The 17717-nt window shown below is 32.3% G+C and overlaps 1 protein-coding gene across 1 annotated transcript in view; it reads right to left on the bottom strand.

Moving 5' to 3' along the window:
• Window positions 1–269: 269 nt before the first annotated feature.
• The window catches only part of LOC123674741 (peroxidase), a 42109-nt gene continuing 24661 nt past the window's right edge, over window positions 270–17717 (bottom strand). Inside the window, exons 2-16 of the mRNA XM_045609797.1 lie at window positions 9933–10127; window positions 9774–9850; window positions 9029–9119; window positions 8662–8853; window positions 7297–7493; window positions 5339–5512; window positions 5160–5238; window positions 4613–4758; window positions 4424–4551; window positions 4254–4367; window positions 3911–4043; window positions 3391–3721; window positions 2888–3019; window positions 635–781; window positions 270–518 (exon numbers count right to left, since the gene is read on the bottom strand). Coding sequence (XP_045465753.1) covers window positions 395–518; window positions 635–781; window positions 2888–3019; window positions 3391–3721; window positions 3911–4043; window positions 4254–4367; window positions 4424–4551; window positions 4613–4758; window positions 5160–5238; window positions 5339–5512; window positions 7297–7493; window positions 8662–8853; window positions 9029–9119; window positions 9774–9850; window positions 9933–10127 — 2260 coding nt within the window. The 3' untranslated portion in view covers window positions 270–394. The remainder of the gene's footprint in view (window positions 519–634; window positions 782–2887; window positions 3020–3390; window positions 3722–3910; window positions 4044–4253; window positions 4368–4423; window positions 4552–4612; window positions 4759–5159; window positions 5239–5338; window positions 5513–7296; window positions 7494–8661; window positions 8854–9028; window positions 9120–9773; window positions 9851–9932; window positions 10128–17717) is intronic.

Consider the following 17717-nt stretch of genomic DNA (forward strand, 5'->3'; position numbering starts at 1 on the left):
ATACATACACAAATATCCTTATTTAGCTGCTAATAAATTATATTCACAAAAAGTAATGAAGGACTAAATCAGAAATACTACTACAAGTTAAATCAATACAGAGGAATATAGAAACAAAAAGAAAAAACAAAAGACTAAATTTTCATTAGTTCTCATTTGCAGTGTTATTTCTCTGTATTGAATCGACTTAATTAGTTTACATAATTTATTACATGGTTTTAGAAGTAGTGCTTCAAAATGTGGAAATATCAAATAAATTACAAAACATATGCAATGTACAGTTATTTAATTAACTAACCATGATGGTTTCAACATCTTTGAGAGTCTGTTGGCTGAGAATAATATAAAATAATGGCATCTGTACAACTTATATCCTATAGTTTATTGACTGTTTTTATTTCTTTCCTACTAATGGATCAAAGAAGCTATTTCCAAAATGATCTCCACTTGGAAATTCAGCCCATTTGGTTAAATCTATATTTGGAATTATACCGCTTCTACAGGGCACTCTTGGATTTCTGGAACAAAAACATTTTTTTATGACAAGAAATTTTTTTTGGTTTTCATTAGTTCTACAATCTATGGAATTCATTTTATGATATTTTGAATGTATTATAAGTGCAGAAATACTCACATTTCATGATCCGGTAATACCATTGGATACAGTTGTATGCTGTCTATCAAATCGGTGTTATCGCAAATGATGCGAGCAAGACGAGCTTTTCTCAATTCTTGGAGTTGTTCAGAAGTGAAAGATGATGGCTGATTTGGTAGTTCATACCTATGAAATATGTATTTTTTAGACACTCATTCATAGAAGTTGGAACAAATTTCAGATAAGGTTTCCCAAGAAACACCGAGACAAAATCTATTATTCAAAAAGCTCGCCAACAGAGAAGTTGGCATAACTGTTCTCTATTGTATGAGATAAGTGCTCAAGTCCATCTCAAATATCAATATCAAACAGAATTTTAAATTTTTTGTTACAGAGAAGAATATTGTGTGTGGTTTTCTTGATGAATCAATTTTATAAAAAATACATGGGTATGAGTGGTACACATCAACATTTCTACTGAAAATCATCGTTTCAGTTTGAAAAAGGAAGATGTTGAAATTCCCGTGTCTCACGAATCAATTCGAATTATTTTTAATTATTGTTCGGGTATAAAACCCGTTGGTGTTGGACTGAAATCAAAGTGTCAAGGAGGCTCAAGAAAAGATATGCTGAAGCAAATTCATGTCTGCCTCTCATTCATCGACCGAATTCATACGAGTATCATGCAGTTTTAGGGAAGCTAATTCGAAAAAAAATCGGGCAAAGCGTCAGGAGCTTTTGGGTTTCGCAGAGCCTTATCTAGGTACTATTGCGCCTGTGGCCATATCTTAGACAGCGCCCCCCATTTTCGAAGATTTTTTTTCATCGATTATATTTTCTTATAGTATTTTTTTGTTCATAACTTAAGTCATATAATTTGTGATTATTTTATGCTTAGTACGTAAATTCTAGGGAATACCAATATTTTCAATGTTTCCAGCAAGGGTGTAGAAATGGGTAGTAATTATCCCCCCCAATATTTCCAAAATATAAAATTTCAGAATTCTTGCAAAGACGAAAAACGAAAATTTTTCCATAAAAAGAACCAATAATCATTTTACTTTCCTCTGAAATCGACACGGAGTACAAAATCGGACCCTTTTACAGTTTATTAGTTTATTATGGCTTTCAAGATGGGTACTGGGTAGATGGTACCGAGGTTTATTATTTTCCTATATCTATCCGTTTTATCGTTGTCGCCCCTTATTTGCCATCTGTAATTTTTGCATTCGTAATCGGTATGCACTTACTCGTTGTTTTCAGTTTTTTGTTTCATTCTCGTCACAAAATTTCAATACTGTCGTAATCAAAGTACTGAACTGGGTAATTCGCATCGAAAAATTGTCTGGGCCGTGTTATACAATTTATTGTGATTCATTCTAATTGCAATTTAATTGTGCAGATATCAGTTTTGAATTGATTATATCTAAACGGTGTTCCTAATGTGTACAAATGAAAATGACAGATTTCTCGGATCAATTTGAGAAAAAAGTCCTATAACATGAATCTGCAAACGCTTTGGTTTTGAGATACAGGTGTTAAAGTTTTTTTTTCTCATAGCACCTTCTCTTCACAAGATTTTTAACTTGAATTGGCATAGATCTTCCGATTTAAAGTTTTCATCTTGTGATATGCTTATTTTGTATGCAAATCTACAGGGTGATATTTTTTTTTGGAAGGGTACCTGTTTCTTTCCACCAGAACTATTTTTTGGTGAAGCACTGGTTCTATAGAAAAATGTGGAAAGAAACTCTGGTCTAGTACAACACTTTTTGGTTTGTTGTAGTTTTGTCGTATCTGCCATCGATTAAAAAAAAAAAAAAAATAATCAAACAGCTCTCTGGTAATCCTCAGGAAAATCCAAATTATTATAAAAATCCAGTTAGTAAGCCGTTATAAATAAATTAATTATAACTTATGGTACTCATCAACAAATTCTGTAGCGAAGATTAATATAAAGATTCGATAAACTAATAAATATAAGCATCTCTCCTAGATACGGCACTGGGCTTTCGTGATACAATGTTATGAAATGCAGTATTAACTTCCGGGAAATTATTTCCTCTGGTAATTTTATGACGCGATCGACAAGATATTTGACATGGATCATTGTATATCTAAGAGAGAAAAAATCAAGAGAAACAATATTTCGAAGGCCAATATTTCTAGAACCCCTAGTCCAATTTTGCACATTATGTTTAGATTTTCCGTTTGAGAGAGACATGAATTGAATTTGACCACAGATTCGTCATCAGTGAGGATGACATGAAAAATTATTATGTTTTTTTTTACCAGAAACGGTCTCCCCTTCTTGAGTAGCTGAATTGAGTAGCAATAATGCAAGCGAAAGTGGGCCCCAACATGCTTCCTGGTAGGGGTCGTTCTGATACACCACCTGACCACAAATCTACATCATTGGGATGTCTGAAAATCAATGAGAAAAATATTCATAACAGATGTTATAAATGAAGAAAATTGTTGAACAATTATAAGGATTCATTATGGGAAATAAGGAACTTATAACTAATACAGGATACTGTTATGACTTCTGGTTAACACCATTTTAGGTATGTAGGTATATTAGATTGGCCAAATTGCCTTTTTCTTCCGTAGGTGGCGCTGTTTGAAAAGTATATTTTATAAAAACGACAGCGAAATTTGATGTGAGCTCCATAGGAAAAAAAGTGGAAGTGAACAGGTTTGGCAGATCTTCTTTGAATCCAAGAGGGATGTAGACAACAGTCTTTCCAGACATGTTAAAGAACTCTAATTGAAAAAAAAATAATTGTACTCACTCGAATATAGATGTATATTTCCGGACTGTTTCATTGGACATAGATCCGAACAAATCTTCGAAAGTTTCTGCGCCAGGAAGGCCACAGAATTTCCTGAACTCCATGTATCCAGGGAGACCGAACTCTCTGCCTCTTTGCATGTTGAAACTGACCAAATCCATTCCGAATCTAGCACCCACTTTCTTGAACAAGTGGTTCGTGACTTCTTGGGTGATCGAATCGTCCATAGCCTGAGCCACTTGGTTCATCAATCCCATAATGTATTCATCGAAGATTCCTGGACGGTATAAATCAAAGGGCCTACGGATTAGGTCAGATAGGCGTTTGGAAGCTGAAAAAAAAATAGTGGATTAATTAATCAGTTATTTTGCGTTGGACGTAATCTTCATCTACATTATGATGGTATTCTTATGTTTATGTCTTCTTGGATTTCATGCAAGAATATACAAACGCGGGAAATTTCTTCTGAAGTCTTCACTACTGGAAGTTTTTTTAATAAACTGTTTTGTTATATGCTCACCAATGAATTTATGTGCCTTGCTCCATCTTTCGACTGCTGTTGGTAGAAGGGAATGTCCAAATCTGTAAGCTGCAGCTGCGAAAGCATCAATGACGTTAGGGTTCACATTAGAATCATAACCATCCCAGTATCCCTACAAAAATGTCTCATTATTAAAACGGAAAAAATTATGGTTATCATTAGATGTTGCGTGAAAAATTACAGTGCTTTGCCTGTAGGGGCGATGGTAGCCAACGCAATTGGTTTTTCTAATTCGTACAAGCTCTAAAATAAGCTGCTAAGAGTTTTAGGGGACTTGGTATATTATATATTTTCTTGGAATTGAAAAAATATGGGTTCTTACATCTTTCTGAAGAAGTAGTCCAAACTTTTGCATAACATCTTTTCCAAGTAAAATTGGTAAGAATTCATTATATGTGATGTGTTGTATTATAGCGATGTTTATCCTTCTCGCTTCCTAAAAATATAGCCAGTTTATACCTTCTAATACTCTCCAAAAATGATGAATATTACCTGGAATAGAGTTTCATCGTCCCAATGAGGATTTACCTCTGCCAATCCTCTGGCTAACCTGTTGTGTTCTCTAGCCATCAAAGTGTGCATACAAGTCAAGACCAACTGTTCATTAACACGAATTTCTCCTAAAAATCAAACAATTAAAATTATAGTTAGGTACTAACTCCCTAACCATCGGTTATTTACCTGCTTCAAAACAGAACATGGAACTATTAGGTCTGGTGCAGCCTTCGTCTGGTATGTGTAACTTGAGAGGGAGTAAGTCCTGTAAACCATAATCCCTGAAAGCTGGATTCATCCTCAATAAACCTCCAAATCCTTCACGGAGTTTTCTGTGATGAAGAATAAGATGGATAAAGATAGGTTTCAAAGAATAAGTAGTACTAAATTGTGTTGTGTAGGCTTGCCGCTTAATTGTAAATATATATTGATAATACACTCGACCAATGTATTCAGATAAACTGGAGATCAATTGCTTACAATCTATTTGTGATAACAAAGCGTTCAACATCCCCTAGCCATGTATGAATGGCGCAGGTTCAAATCCCGAAGAATAATATTTTTATTTAATATCATAAATGATTTGGATATTTTATAAGATAAGCGTACATTCCATACAGTGAAATTTGAATTGTTTTTACGTTAGTCAACCGAAAGATTTGATTCTTTCCATTTTGGATATTATATCTCTAGAAATGAGATGTAACATTTGAAAAATAAGAAATGTATTTACCTAGCTTCAACGTCAGTTTTTCCATAGACAGTGTTGCCATCTAGAACTCCTGTGAGTGTGTTGAAAGGTACTCTTGATCCTACAAATAGGTTTGATTTTTAGATTTGAACATTTAACTTCTTCATTGATGTTTTGTTTTCAATTAGGCAAAATAAATCAGTCGATTAATTAGTACCTACCTAGCCTGCATCCGGGTCGAGCTGCAGGGAATCCTCGCACGAAATCTATACATTTCACACCGAACAGCCTGTAGAAGTAGTCATCTTCTGGGATTCTGATTTCATTGCAGTAAGGGTGTTTTAAATGAGGTGGTCGATTGCAACATTCTTCTGGATCGTTTCGGTTCAAGGGATCTATAAATTGAAGAAAAAATCTTGCAATATTCTGGATTCGATGCGATTATAACGATAAAAACCTGATCTAGAAAGATAAACAATTTATCATTGAATATCAGATAACTGAAGGAATTCGAGTGATTTTCATTACAGAGGTCAGATAGTCGTGGATATTTTTTTGTTTTTTATTGATGAGAACTCCCACTGATGCCGTTTATTCATTCATATGTATTTGCCTAAAAAACCGTTTAGGATTGATAATTATGTTTTTGAAAAAAAATGTGTGAGTGTTACATTATAGTTTTTTTCAAGTTTCTACATGCAATATTGTTATTATTTTGAAATGCTATACATTTTAATCTTCTTAATAGGTTGAACGGATTTCTTACTTCATTAGTTCTCACAAACTTGACAATGCTGAAGAGTACATTATAGTGTTATTTTCCAGGGTGGTGATAAAAAATATTTCAGTGATTTGTGATATATTGTGAATTACATAAATGGAAAAACCATAATTCCATAGGATTATTGCTCGAGTTTATAGGTGGGAGAAGTAGAATTATACGATGATTGTATGATCCAAGAAACAATGAAGGAAAATGTGAAAAGAAAAAAATATGTGAAAGTAAAGAAAGATCTCCGAATCAATTCTTAATTTCGCAGGGTTGATACAATCCTGAAGAACTTTTATAGGGAAAAGGCGCAATGCAATATATCTAAATAAAAAAAATATTTCCCTAATATAACAATACGAATAATAATTGTCGGTTCATTCGTATCAGAAACATCCACTTTCGAAGTCTATAATTTAGCTAATGAGTTTTCGATAAATAATGTGAAATAATAAAAATATATCTACTAAAAGAACTGAGTGATTAGTCCGGTTGAATAATAATAATAAAGGTAAATTTGAAGATATCTGATGACTTCCTATTCAGTGTATATTTTAGTTTAATTGATAAGGGAAATCGAAGGTTATTGGGTACATTAATGATTACATTGATATGTAATGCAATTTTCTACAGAGTGCAAACGCAATTTTCATGTACCTATTCCACGAAAATTATTTTATATTGATGAAATTCAATTAGAATAATTTATTGGGAGTGTAATAACATGTGTTTGATTAAATGTTTGAACTAATTAGAAGAAGATAGTGTGAATATTTCACAGTTTGTTGAAATAGAGTCTTTAGGTGGATCTTTTGAAAGCTGAATAGTGTTTGGTGATGGGAAACTCAAAAATTGTGTAAAGGATGGATGATACTGTTCTTATTGAAATTGATTTTTTTGTAGGTGTAACTCTATAATCTAAATAAGATGAAATAACAAAAAAGAAAGACAAAAACTGGAATCTCATCGTTATTATAAATGCATACTCATATTTATTACTCAATAAATCCAATGAGAAAAATATAGGTACGATGTCACTGAATATGTGCATTCGCCATTTTGCAAATATTTGGAATATACACATATTGTCAAAAATCTTGGACACATAGTAAGTTGTTAAACGAATATTCATTATGGATTATTTTTTGTACATTTAATCTTTATTTCTTTCAAGTCCCATCAAAAGTCGTCACTTTAATCTCAAGGTTTTTCAGGAGTAAGTCAGCACAATAGTATTTTAGACATCTTGAATATGACGTAGGTACCTTCATCGCAGAAATAATGAACTGATATCAGCAATCCTTACAAATTCATCTTATCAAATATTAATTCATAGTAAATTGTCAATTATAGGTCTATCTAATTCCATGAAAATAATAACAGGAAAGAAAATTCAATATTGCTACTGACCTAAAGGTGTGGCAGTTAATGTATAATCGTGATCCATGAATTGACCCCAAGCTATGATCATGACTGTTCCAGCATGATCGTGGAAACCATCGTCAGGGTGCATGGTCCTCGATACAACTCTAGATGGTGGCAAATCATGTCCCTTCACAGAGATACGGGGGGCGTTCATACCATCAGCGAATAAGGGTCCTAATAATCTATTAAAAAAAAAATATGATATTTTATTATGTGTTTGTCCAAGTGCGTAGACCCTTTTTCTTAGGAGGGGGGTATTCGAAAAAAAATGTCATTACGTACAAATCAATTATTTTATCAAAAATAAATACTTATGAAATGTATATACAACTTGATTGAAATTTTTTCTGCTTGTTTTTGAGTTATTATAACAATTTCAAGCTCTATGCAGAGTTTCGTGTTGCAATCAACACGAAACTATAAGAAAAACTATAAAAAATTAATGTTGAATAACAAATTTAAAAAGAATATTGCCTCGAATATTGCTGTAGATAGTAGATACAGATCCGAATATATAGTTAGATATTTAGTTTAATATGTATAGAAAACAATTACTTAAATGTTGTCGGCAAATTTAATATATCTTTCATAACTCAATATAAGTTGGCAATGAATCGTTATACCTTAATTAATATGTAGAATTGTTTTTTTTTTCTCCTTATGTATCGATGTATATTGTTTATGAATATTGTGAATGCATTGTTACAATTTTTCGCCCTGTTTGTATTTTTTTCTTATCTTTAAACACCACTGCAACTATTAGTGAGTACATATTTTTGGGTTTGTCCTGTCATGTACTCCATTTGAATAAATGAATAAAAATAAAATGAAATAAAAAGATAAAAAATAATTTGATTGATTGGAGCAGTTTGAGTCAAACTATTTACATATATATAACATAAACATACCAAATAGAGCGATTTGTTTAGAGAACGAGAACTCAAAAATAAAGCATTGAAATGAATATACATTCCAATGTTTAAGTGTAAAAAAATGAGTAATTGGATATCGACAATAGCAAATGGATGCCGTATTTCATTTACATTCAAACAAGAAATATTAATATCAGATAATGCGAAAGTTGAAGTTTACAGATCTGGTGAAATACTATAATTCCTGTGAAGTATCAGTTTACTCCAGAGAATTTATAGCCAATGAAAAATTGCATAATGAAATCCTTAACTAATCCTAAGATAATTCCGTGATATTAAAGGGATATTGATGGGTTATTGCGTATTATTTTGTATGAAATAGATCAGTTCCTACGTTAATGTATGGCCTGAGAACATTAAGATTTTATTAGAGTCAATTTGAACGCTAAAGCGTTTCGAATTGAAATTCGAAACCTACCTTGTGAAAGGAGTGTTGATTGAACCCCATGTTGGATGTTCCAAGTTAGTACACAAACCATCTAATCGCCTATATTTTCCTGCTCTACATTCTACATTCGATAAATAAGGTGGACACATTTCCCTGATGAGTGTTTTTGAAGTGTCGATTAAAGGTAAACCTTTCTCGATCTCTTCGTACGTGAGTCCATAGCTGAAACATAAACATTCATTGAATTGAGATGAGAGAGAATAATACAAAAATTATGAATTTTAGAATTATTCGCAAAATAATAGAAATATAAATCTACTAATTGAGATTCTGCGACTCTAGCTACATATTCTCTTTTGAATCAGTCTGGTTTTTGGGGGAGAACTGATAAACTTACGTCCTTGCAAGATTGATAGAGACATCGAGTAGTACTTCGCCCACTGTAGCAACTTCTTCAGGCTTCCATTGACCATGAGGGTTGGCTACCCCTATAGAAAAAAAACTTTACTACAGGTTCATAAGTATGCTGTTAGTCATAAAACGAAGCCTTGGATTAGATCAGAAGTTATAAGTTTGAGCAGTTTTAATAGGAAACAATTTGTTTTCTATCAAAAATTTGATTTCAATTTGATTTAATTTAATTTATTCACTGACATTTGAGGCTGAGTTTATATCGATGTAATTAATAATTCCAAATAAATATACAAAGTGAATAAGTGCGAAAAACTTCAGGGAGAAATTCTTCATAAAAAAATAATGGAACGAATATTCTAACGAATTCCAAATTTATATTTTGTGAAATTGAATAGTGCCATCTGCACAATTTCAATGACAATTATCTACTCATTATTATCGAGCTTTCAGTTTTTCCACTATACAGGGTGTTCCTAAATTCAAGCGACAAAATTCAGGAGGTGAATGGTCGTATGAAACTAAGATGGGTCTTTCCTATAACTTTACTGAAATACTGAATTTAAGTCACTACCTTTTAGGGGTGATATCTCGGAAAAGGGTGGCTGACGAGATTTTGTTATAGGGAAGAACCATCTTAATTTCTTAGGATTATTCACCTACTGAATTTTGTCGCATTACTTTAGTTATCCCTGTATATGACAATTCAATATAAATGAATTTATACGTACTAATTCTTTTTCTCGCATCTAAATAAGCTGCATTTACAGCATCATACGTTATGCATGTACCACCAGCGTTGAAATTACTGCAAGAAAATGAATAATCAATGAGCAAATATTCTTCTTTCGAAAATATTAGTGAAAATGAATAATCCTAAAAATTCTTACTGAGGTGTACCCCTCAGCAAATTGAGGGAATAATCGAATTGGCTGCTTCTTCCTGCACCGCTGACAACAAGAGCACATTCTCCTCCTGCAGATGCAAAATCAAGAGGAGCATCGAATTGAATAGCTGATGTAACTCCAATGAGAATGAAGAGAAATGGAAACGTCCCCTTGTCACCAATAGGTGGTCCTATGCCCCTGAAACAATATTTTTAAAAATTAGTCAAATTGTATAGAGAAAGATATTGCAGTATTTAGGAGAGACTACAAAGATGTTGTCCAAAACGTGATATATGATTATGGCGGTATTAGCAACTTTCTTCAATTTTTTTTCATTTCACTGACACTCTCTGCGGAAGTAACTTCAAATAAATTAAAATAAGTATAAAGAATGATTAGGAAATCCCATCGATTCCGTTTACCATTCGCTATACTTTTTGCCGTAGACTCAAAGAGTTATCTGACATCATCTCCTATGATTTATCTCCATTTCTGCATCTTACAGGTAACAGTAATTTAACTGCTCTGTCTAGTCTGTCAGATACCTACAACGACATAGAGAGTGAAAGTAAGTTCATCTGCTCAGTAGATCGTACCATTAACAAGGTCAACTTATTTATGGTAATTCATTTTTCCTGCTGGAGTTTCATGTTGTTTTCATAATAGAGGAAATGAGGTATTAGAAATTGATCACAACACATTGTTATTAGGTTTATTGAAATAGTTGAATCATATTTCCAGAATTTTGGAAGTAAGTTTCGTGTTCGAAGAAAATTTCCTAAGAGACTAATACATTGATATCTTTCCTGAGAACTAAAAGGAAACAATAATACTAGGTGTTCCTCCATTTGGGGTGCAAATGAAAATGAGAAATTCCTTGGGTATTTTTGAACATGGGCCTGCAAATGCTTTGTTTCCGAGATACTGGGTGTTTCTTGTATTACCTACTACTTTGTTGTGATCATTTTAGGAGTTTATGAAATTTTTATGAATCATTGCTACAGAATACAGATTGGGCAAGTAAGCACCAAAACTAATAATTAATTTATTTATCCCAGATTACCCCTCAGGAAAATATAAAATGTTATAAAGATCCAGTGATCTTTATAACATTTTAGATTTTACCGAGCATTGTTTGTGATTTTTTTCTCTGAATCAGCAGCAGGTACGACAAAACTAGAAGACACAAAAAAGTTCAACACTGGACTAAAGTTTCTTGACATTTTTCTAAACTACCAGAGGCCCACCAAAAAAATTGGATGAACGAAGCGAGTAGATTTCTATGATTATTTAATTTTTCTGAGAATTTCGAGAGAATTGTTTGAGAGTTTGTTCTTGAAATCAATAGAAGATTCGATAAAACTACAAGAAATCAAGAAGTTTAGTACTGGATCAAAGTTTTTTTTTACATTCTACTATTTTTTTTTGAATTATTACTTACTACCAGTGGCTAACCAAAACAAATTTTTGGCCGAAAAAAGCAGGCTCTGTTCCAGAAAAAATATCATCTTGTATACTTTCATCTATATCATATATCATCATATATAATCTTGTATATTTTCAACCGAAATGGCATATAATGTGATGCACACTCTAAATTGGAATAACTATGCCAAATTTCAGTTGAATATCTTATGAAGTGCGGACGTTTGTATGTTTGTTGTGAATAGGCTCAATAACTACAAAATAGATGTCAAAATTTCTTTCATCTGTCGAAAGTTACACTATCGCCGCGTAACATAAGCTAAGTTTTATCCAGATATTCCACGGGATTGGGACCTAGTTCAGTTAACGTGTATATATGTATTTTATTTAGTTTGTTTTTATTTTGGTTTTTTCTATCCATGAAGTTTTTCAAAGTGTGAGTGAAACCGCAGGTTTCAGTTAGTACTTTTATAAGGTTAACATCGTTGCGTCTAATTTTATTATTCAATAAATGAATCATAAGCGCATATAAACATATAAAAGATTAAAAAAAAAGAGTTTTTACAATGACCAAATATTTTAAGGTGCTCTCTTCGATTCATAGAATCAATATTTGGACTAACTCCTGAATTTTTGTGATATTTGTAACCATAAATTATAATAATCAATCAGTAATTACTTTAATATTATTGAACGACTGTTTTCTTCATATGAACATTTTTTCTTCTTACTACTTCTTCTTCATATTATTTGTTTATTATTTGATTATTTATTTGCTATATGAAATATGATAATTTACAACCTGATCTGATCAATTCCTGTTAATGTTATCATAACAACTACGATCAATTACATCATCTTTCTCACCCGTTGAGTATTACCTATATTAATTATTATATCGACCTTGATCTGATATTCGCAAGTTTCTCGTGATCATTCCCCGTTTTAATAGCATATTTCTCGGTTTATTATGCAATCGAAGGATCTATTTATAAGATTGTAGTAAAAGTAGCTAACCGGATAAAAGTAAATAACACCTACTCATTAAAACTTGCCGTTTATGTGGGTGTAGGTTCGTTATTGTTGGTTCATGGTTATTGACTTCGAATTTTATCAGTATTCGATCAGTTGTTTAATTATTGGGTTGAATAGGTTCATAATAAACTTAATTATTCATTAAGGTTTTCATTAGATGATTCTCGTAGATTGTACCTACATTAAATTATTTCTTATCATTTAGGTATTGGTTTGTTCATGGTTCATATATGTTTTACTGGAAGTACTTTTTTTCATCACAATTTTTTCGTTCTTTTTTCTAACTACTGACTTTCCAACCATAATCTCGCGTGCTATACATTTCATCCTAATTTAATACCTTAGATTCTCCTTCGCAATGCATATTTTTTTATTGATTAAGTCATCGAGCGACCAACAAACTGTTATTTCATTCCAATTTTTTGGAGATTACCCATCAACAGCTGAATTATTCATCATATATCTCCCCGTGATTGAAAAATATCATATACATAAAAAAAGGTCTTTATAAAATGACAAAATGGCTCATTTAAAAAAAAAAAATACGTTTTCCTGCCTAGGTAATTGACTTATGTTGATAATGGTTAGGTAAACTGTTACATTTGAAGGCATACGAAATTCCAATATACTCCATCTCTGTTCTTCTATCCGTTTTTATTACATAGTTAATCATCAGCAACACCAAATGAAACATAATAATTATTGAAATTTCACAAAGTAATAAAACGGTAAACCTGAAATTTAGCACCTAAATTCAATGATTTATTGCCCATAAATATCAGATACTTAGATAAACTGCACATTCTTTCATTTAGTTATCAGCTCTGGTCTGTGTGCAATAATTATATCTTTTAATAAGGTTCAACACTTAAAGGTGTTATTGCAACACCTATGTAGATGTAATGAATACCGAGGATTGCACAGGGTGTTACATGGGTGGTTGGCTATAGCCAAGTGTTGAATGCAGGTTATTGAGGTTTTGCAGAGAAGTTACGTAGCTTGTTGTGTCCTGAGACGTTAAGTTTTGGAGATACAGGATGACATGAAAATTGACCTAAATTTTTGATATCCATATAATTTGGAAATCAGCAGTCCGATTTTGTTTGAATTTTGTGTGTTTATTCACTCCTTGAAGCCCTTCACAACGTTTCATGTAATTTTGATATTTCTAGGGCAGTACTCAGGTAATTGAGTTTTTTCCTTTAGACTTCAAAATATATATTTAGAGGAATATCGTTATTGCCATGAGAAAGTTCAGTGTAATGAATTCAATTTTTACATTGAATGGCACACTTTTTTCAAAAGAGTAACAAACGAAAGAATTCATGATTTATGCACCTAACTTTTTAAGAATACGGTCCCGTTTTTATTTCGTTCGTGATAAAATTTAATGCTACAGTTGAGAAATTGCTTTTTTTAACTTTCTGTTCAATTTTTGTTCATTCTGAAACCCTCAGCACCAACTGTATGTTGTAACACGCAATATCGATTAGAAACAGGCATAGTCAATCTATGAATTGTTTCGAAACTAACAATAAAATTTGAAACAAAATGAACAAATCTATCTATCTGAAACCTAGTGAAATATTTCAGGGTTTGCATAGATATTACTCAACATAATAACTGAACGACAACATCATGCATTCAATTCAACCTAATTAATGTGATGTGAACAAGTGACTTGAGGCATCGAATAATTATCTTATACCGATAGATGCTACAAAATTGGTATTTCTGTATGTCACACAGTAAACCGTCCATACTCGTCCATAATGGGACATAAAAAAAAGAAAATCATCCAGTTGTGATACATAAGAAAGAAATTCACTCAATGGAATTTTGAAAAAGAGAAAATCATGACTTGATATGTGAGAGAAAATCATCTTAAAAGTTAATTTCGGAAAGAAAGAACCAGTTCACTCCAGATTCCGGAAGAGAGTGTTCATTGTTTTTACCGAATACAAGAACTCACATTGTTGAAACTAATCTGTCGATCTATTCTCTACATTTTACGTAATGAATTAACAAACAAAAATTTTCGGACAAGATGTGGGAGCATTTCAACTAGCCATTTATGAGATAAACATCGAAAAAACTTCATTGCATTAATATTTCGTGGTACCTACTGGCTGTTGTGTCATATCCGAATTGAAATGTTAACTTGTTAACATTTTGGACGTGCTCTATTTTTCCAAACCCAGTTCGAAAAGGCTAACGTGTGAAGTATCGTCTTGCGAAAGATAATTTGTATAAAATCAATGAGAATTGAGAATACTTGTGTTGCAAAATGTCCGACAGATGAAGAGATTAAAAGTGAACGTGTTTTCCCTAGCAAATTAAGAGGAGTAATCTTCTATACGAGCTCGAGTTTAATTCACTCTGATTATAAGTTTCCTCATTTCAACTTCCTGACAAGCCTTTCGAACGGCTATTCGATGTTCACTGAATGGGACGCTAATTATTATTCATTGTCAATGATAGGGAATGAACAAAGGGAAAGAAAATAGAGAATGCCTAGAAGAGGAGGCTCTTTTTATTGATGAAAGGAGCCTGTGTAATAAGAACAGCTTTCAAGTATAGGTGTATGATATGAACTCAACAATTAGGGATTCACGGCTTGGCTTGATTTGCAAGCTACTTGGATTGAGCTTGACTTGAAATCAAGTCAAACTCAAATTAAGTACCTAGTAGTTTTTCAATTTCAAGTCAAGTCAAGTCAAGTACTAGAATCATATCAAGCTACTTGATTTTTAGCAGTTTTATTGTGTAGTGTCACATTAATAAAAAAAATGATGAAATGAGAAGGAACCTTGCAAAAACTTTTTTATTTTTTGAACTTATTGTATAAAAAATCGAAATAGAATGAAAATAGAAGTAGAAACATAACTTAAGTCACTATAAATCATAACAAAATAAAAAATATCTAATAATACAATAAAGTTTCTTAATATTGAGAAACCCCCAGGCTTTGATTGATTTCATAATTTTCCATGAGGCATTCCATAGAATTGTCGTGTGACCTATTGCGGGTTTTTGTAACTATAAGAGCAGCTCTGGAGAATTGTCTTTCAACAGCAGCTGGAGTTTGATTTTCAAGTCAAGTAGTTTCTTAAAATGTCAAGCTACTTGGCTTGATGAATCCCTGTTTGCGTTAATATTATGTTCTCCATGATTATGAACAACGTATAAATATAAAAGTATCATAATAATTGATGCACGATAATATATTTTCTTACATATTTTTTTCAGTTCATACTTTTTCATTTTGACGTGTAACGATATTAAAAAAAGTGATAACAAACCTTCAAACGATCTTTCAAGTTCCTATTACAAAAGTCGAAAGTTGATTCAGGTTCAGAATCTCACATATCTACCGATCTAATTTACAGTTAATAACACGCGTTCCAATCTAACAAAAGCTTACTCAATTTTTTGCAACATTACTTCCATCCATCGATTACTGTAAACTATAGATCTTATCATGTCATGCGATGCAGATTCTTGTTCGAATACATCTATGTAATGATAAATTTATGATATGTCTTATGTAACGTTACCACACGTCTAAGTCAACCTTCGGAAAAGAATATTGAAAATCAAATACCTATGAGGCAATTCAAATTGAGAGCAATTAATAATGGCTGGCTCATATGCCGTCGATCTCTTTGAAGAAATGTAACTGGACTAAGGCAGGAGGTCGTCCTTGTGCTCTTGACATTGCCGCTAGCATTTACTATTCTTTAACTGTAAAGTCGTGTATGTTACAACAAAGAAGTCCCTAAATCCCATTTTGTAAAACGCCTTTTTGAAACATGATCAATCAAGTTGTTAAGAATGGCGAGTTTTTTATTCACCACAGATTTGGACATCAGGACACCTAACCTGTCTTAGCAAGAAAGGAAGGTCATTTCGCATAACTGACGTAAGAAATGGAGTCATTGTACATCACAATTGAATCATTAAATCGCAGTCATCTTGAGTTGTTTGACTTTAGATGATGTTTGTTTCAGTCTTTGTTTTGACTCATTCTTTATTAGATCGAGGTTGTTTTTGGTTAGTTTGAAAGGATAGACAAACATTTAGGATATTGGCGTGGGCATTGAAGATCAAATGAAGTAGAACTAATAAAAAACGTTTTTGAAAATATATAACTTTTTTTTGTACAAAACTTGCAGAAAATTTAAGATTTAACAGATCCGATCAGGTTGAAATTTTACGTTTACAGGGTGTTCCTAAATTGGAGGTACCAACGAAAATGAGAGATTCCTAGTTAATTTTGAGGAAAAAAAGGTTTGTAAACATGAGCCAGCAAACGTTTTGTTTTCGAGATACAGGGTATCTACTTCTTGTCGTCCTACTAGATTTGAGATGATTATACGACTTCATCAAATCTTTATGAATCATTAATCACAGCTCACTGACTAGATTTTTATGATAATTTGGATTCTACTACTGACGATTTCGAGAGAATGGATTGAAATTTTTTCTCGAAATCGTAAGTAGATATGACAAAACTTCAAGAGACCCAAACATTTGGTACCAGATGAAAGTTGATTTTTAAATTTTTTTCAAACTACCAGTAGTCCCCTGAAAAAAATATCTGGAGGAAAAAAGCGAGTATAGCGAATTGATTTGCCAAACTTCAGTTGAGTAGGTAGGTATCTAGTAAAGTGTAGATGCTATGAGAAAAAATTTGAAAAAAAATCAGATTTCAGCTCCTCCAATTTAGGAACACCCTGAATAGAAAAACCATTTCAAGATTTGTTCAAAATTTCGTTCTAATAAAAAAAATTCTTAAAGGTTCCACAGACGTCTAGGAGAATTGGGATAGAAAATTTGGAATATAGAAATTGAGGAATACACTGACGAGAAGTCAAGAGCTTGTTTGTCATTCATGCGCCTATTGCAACCTTGCAGACCACTTAATTAAATGTATATTGATATACATGTAGTCCCCAAAGTTACGATATATGAACGAGAGCTTTGAAGCTTTTGACTTTCCTCGTACCTATATACATGACACGAATATGATACGTATGACATTCCCTGTAAGATTCAGAGCGTTATTCAACTATGATTATTACATCCTGAATGTTTTTTTTATATATTTTTATACATATTATGAGGTTATAAGTATAAATTATTTTATTGATCCACATATTTGAAAATTTATAACTGAATAGGTTACTCTCGAAACAGAGACTTATCAGTCTGACCTAGATAAGATCTAGTTCTGTTTTCTCTAGGGTAAATTATGATTGCTTTCCATTCGATTCCTCTGCGATAGTTGGCATAGGTTAAAATAGTTCTTACACTTCTTACTGAGTC

This window comes from Harmonia axyridis, chromosome 3, assembly GCF_914767665.1.
Source record: "Harmonia axyridis chromosome 3, icHarAxyr1.1, whole genome shotgun sequence".
Taxonomy (NCBI): Eukaryota; Metazoa; Arthropoda; class Insecta; order Coleoptera; family Coccinellidae; genus Harmonia; species Harmonia axyridis.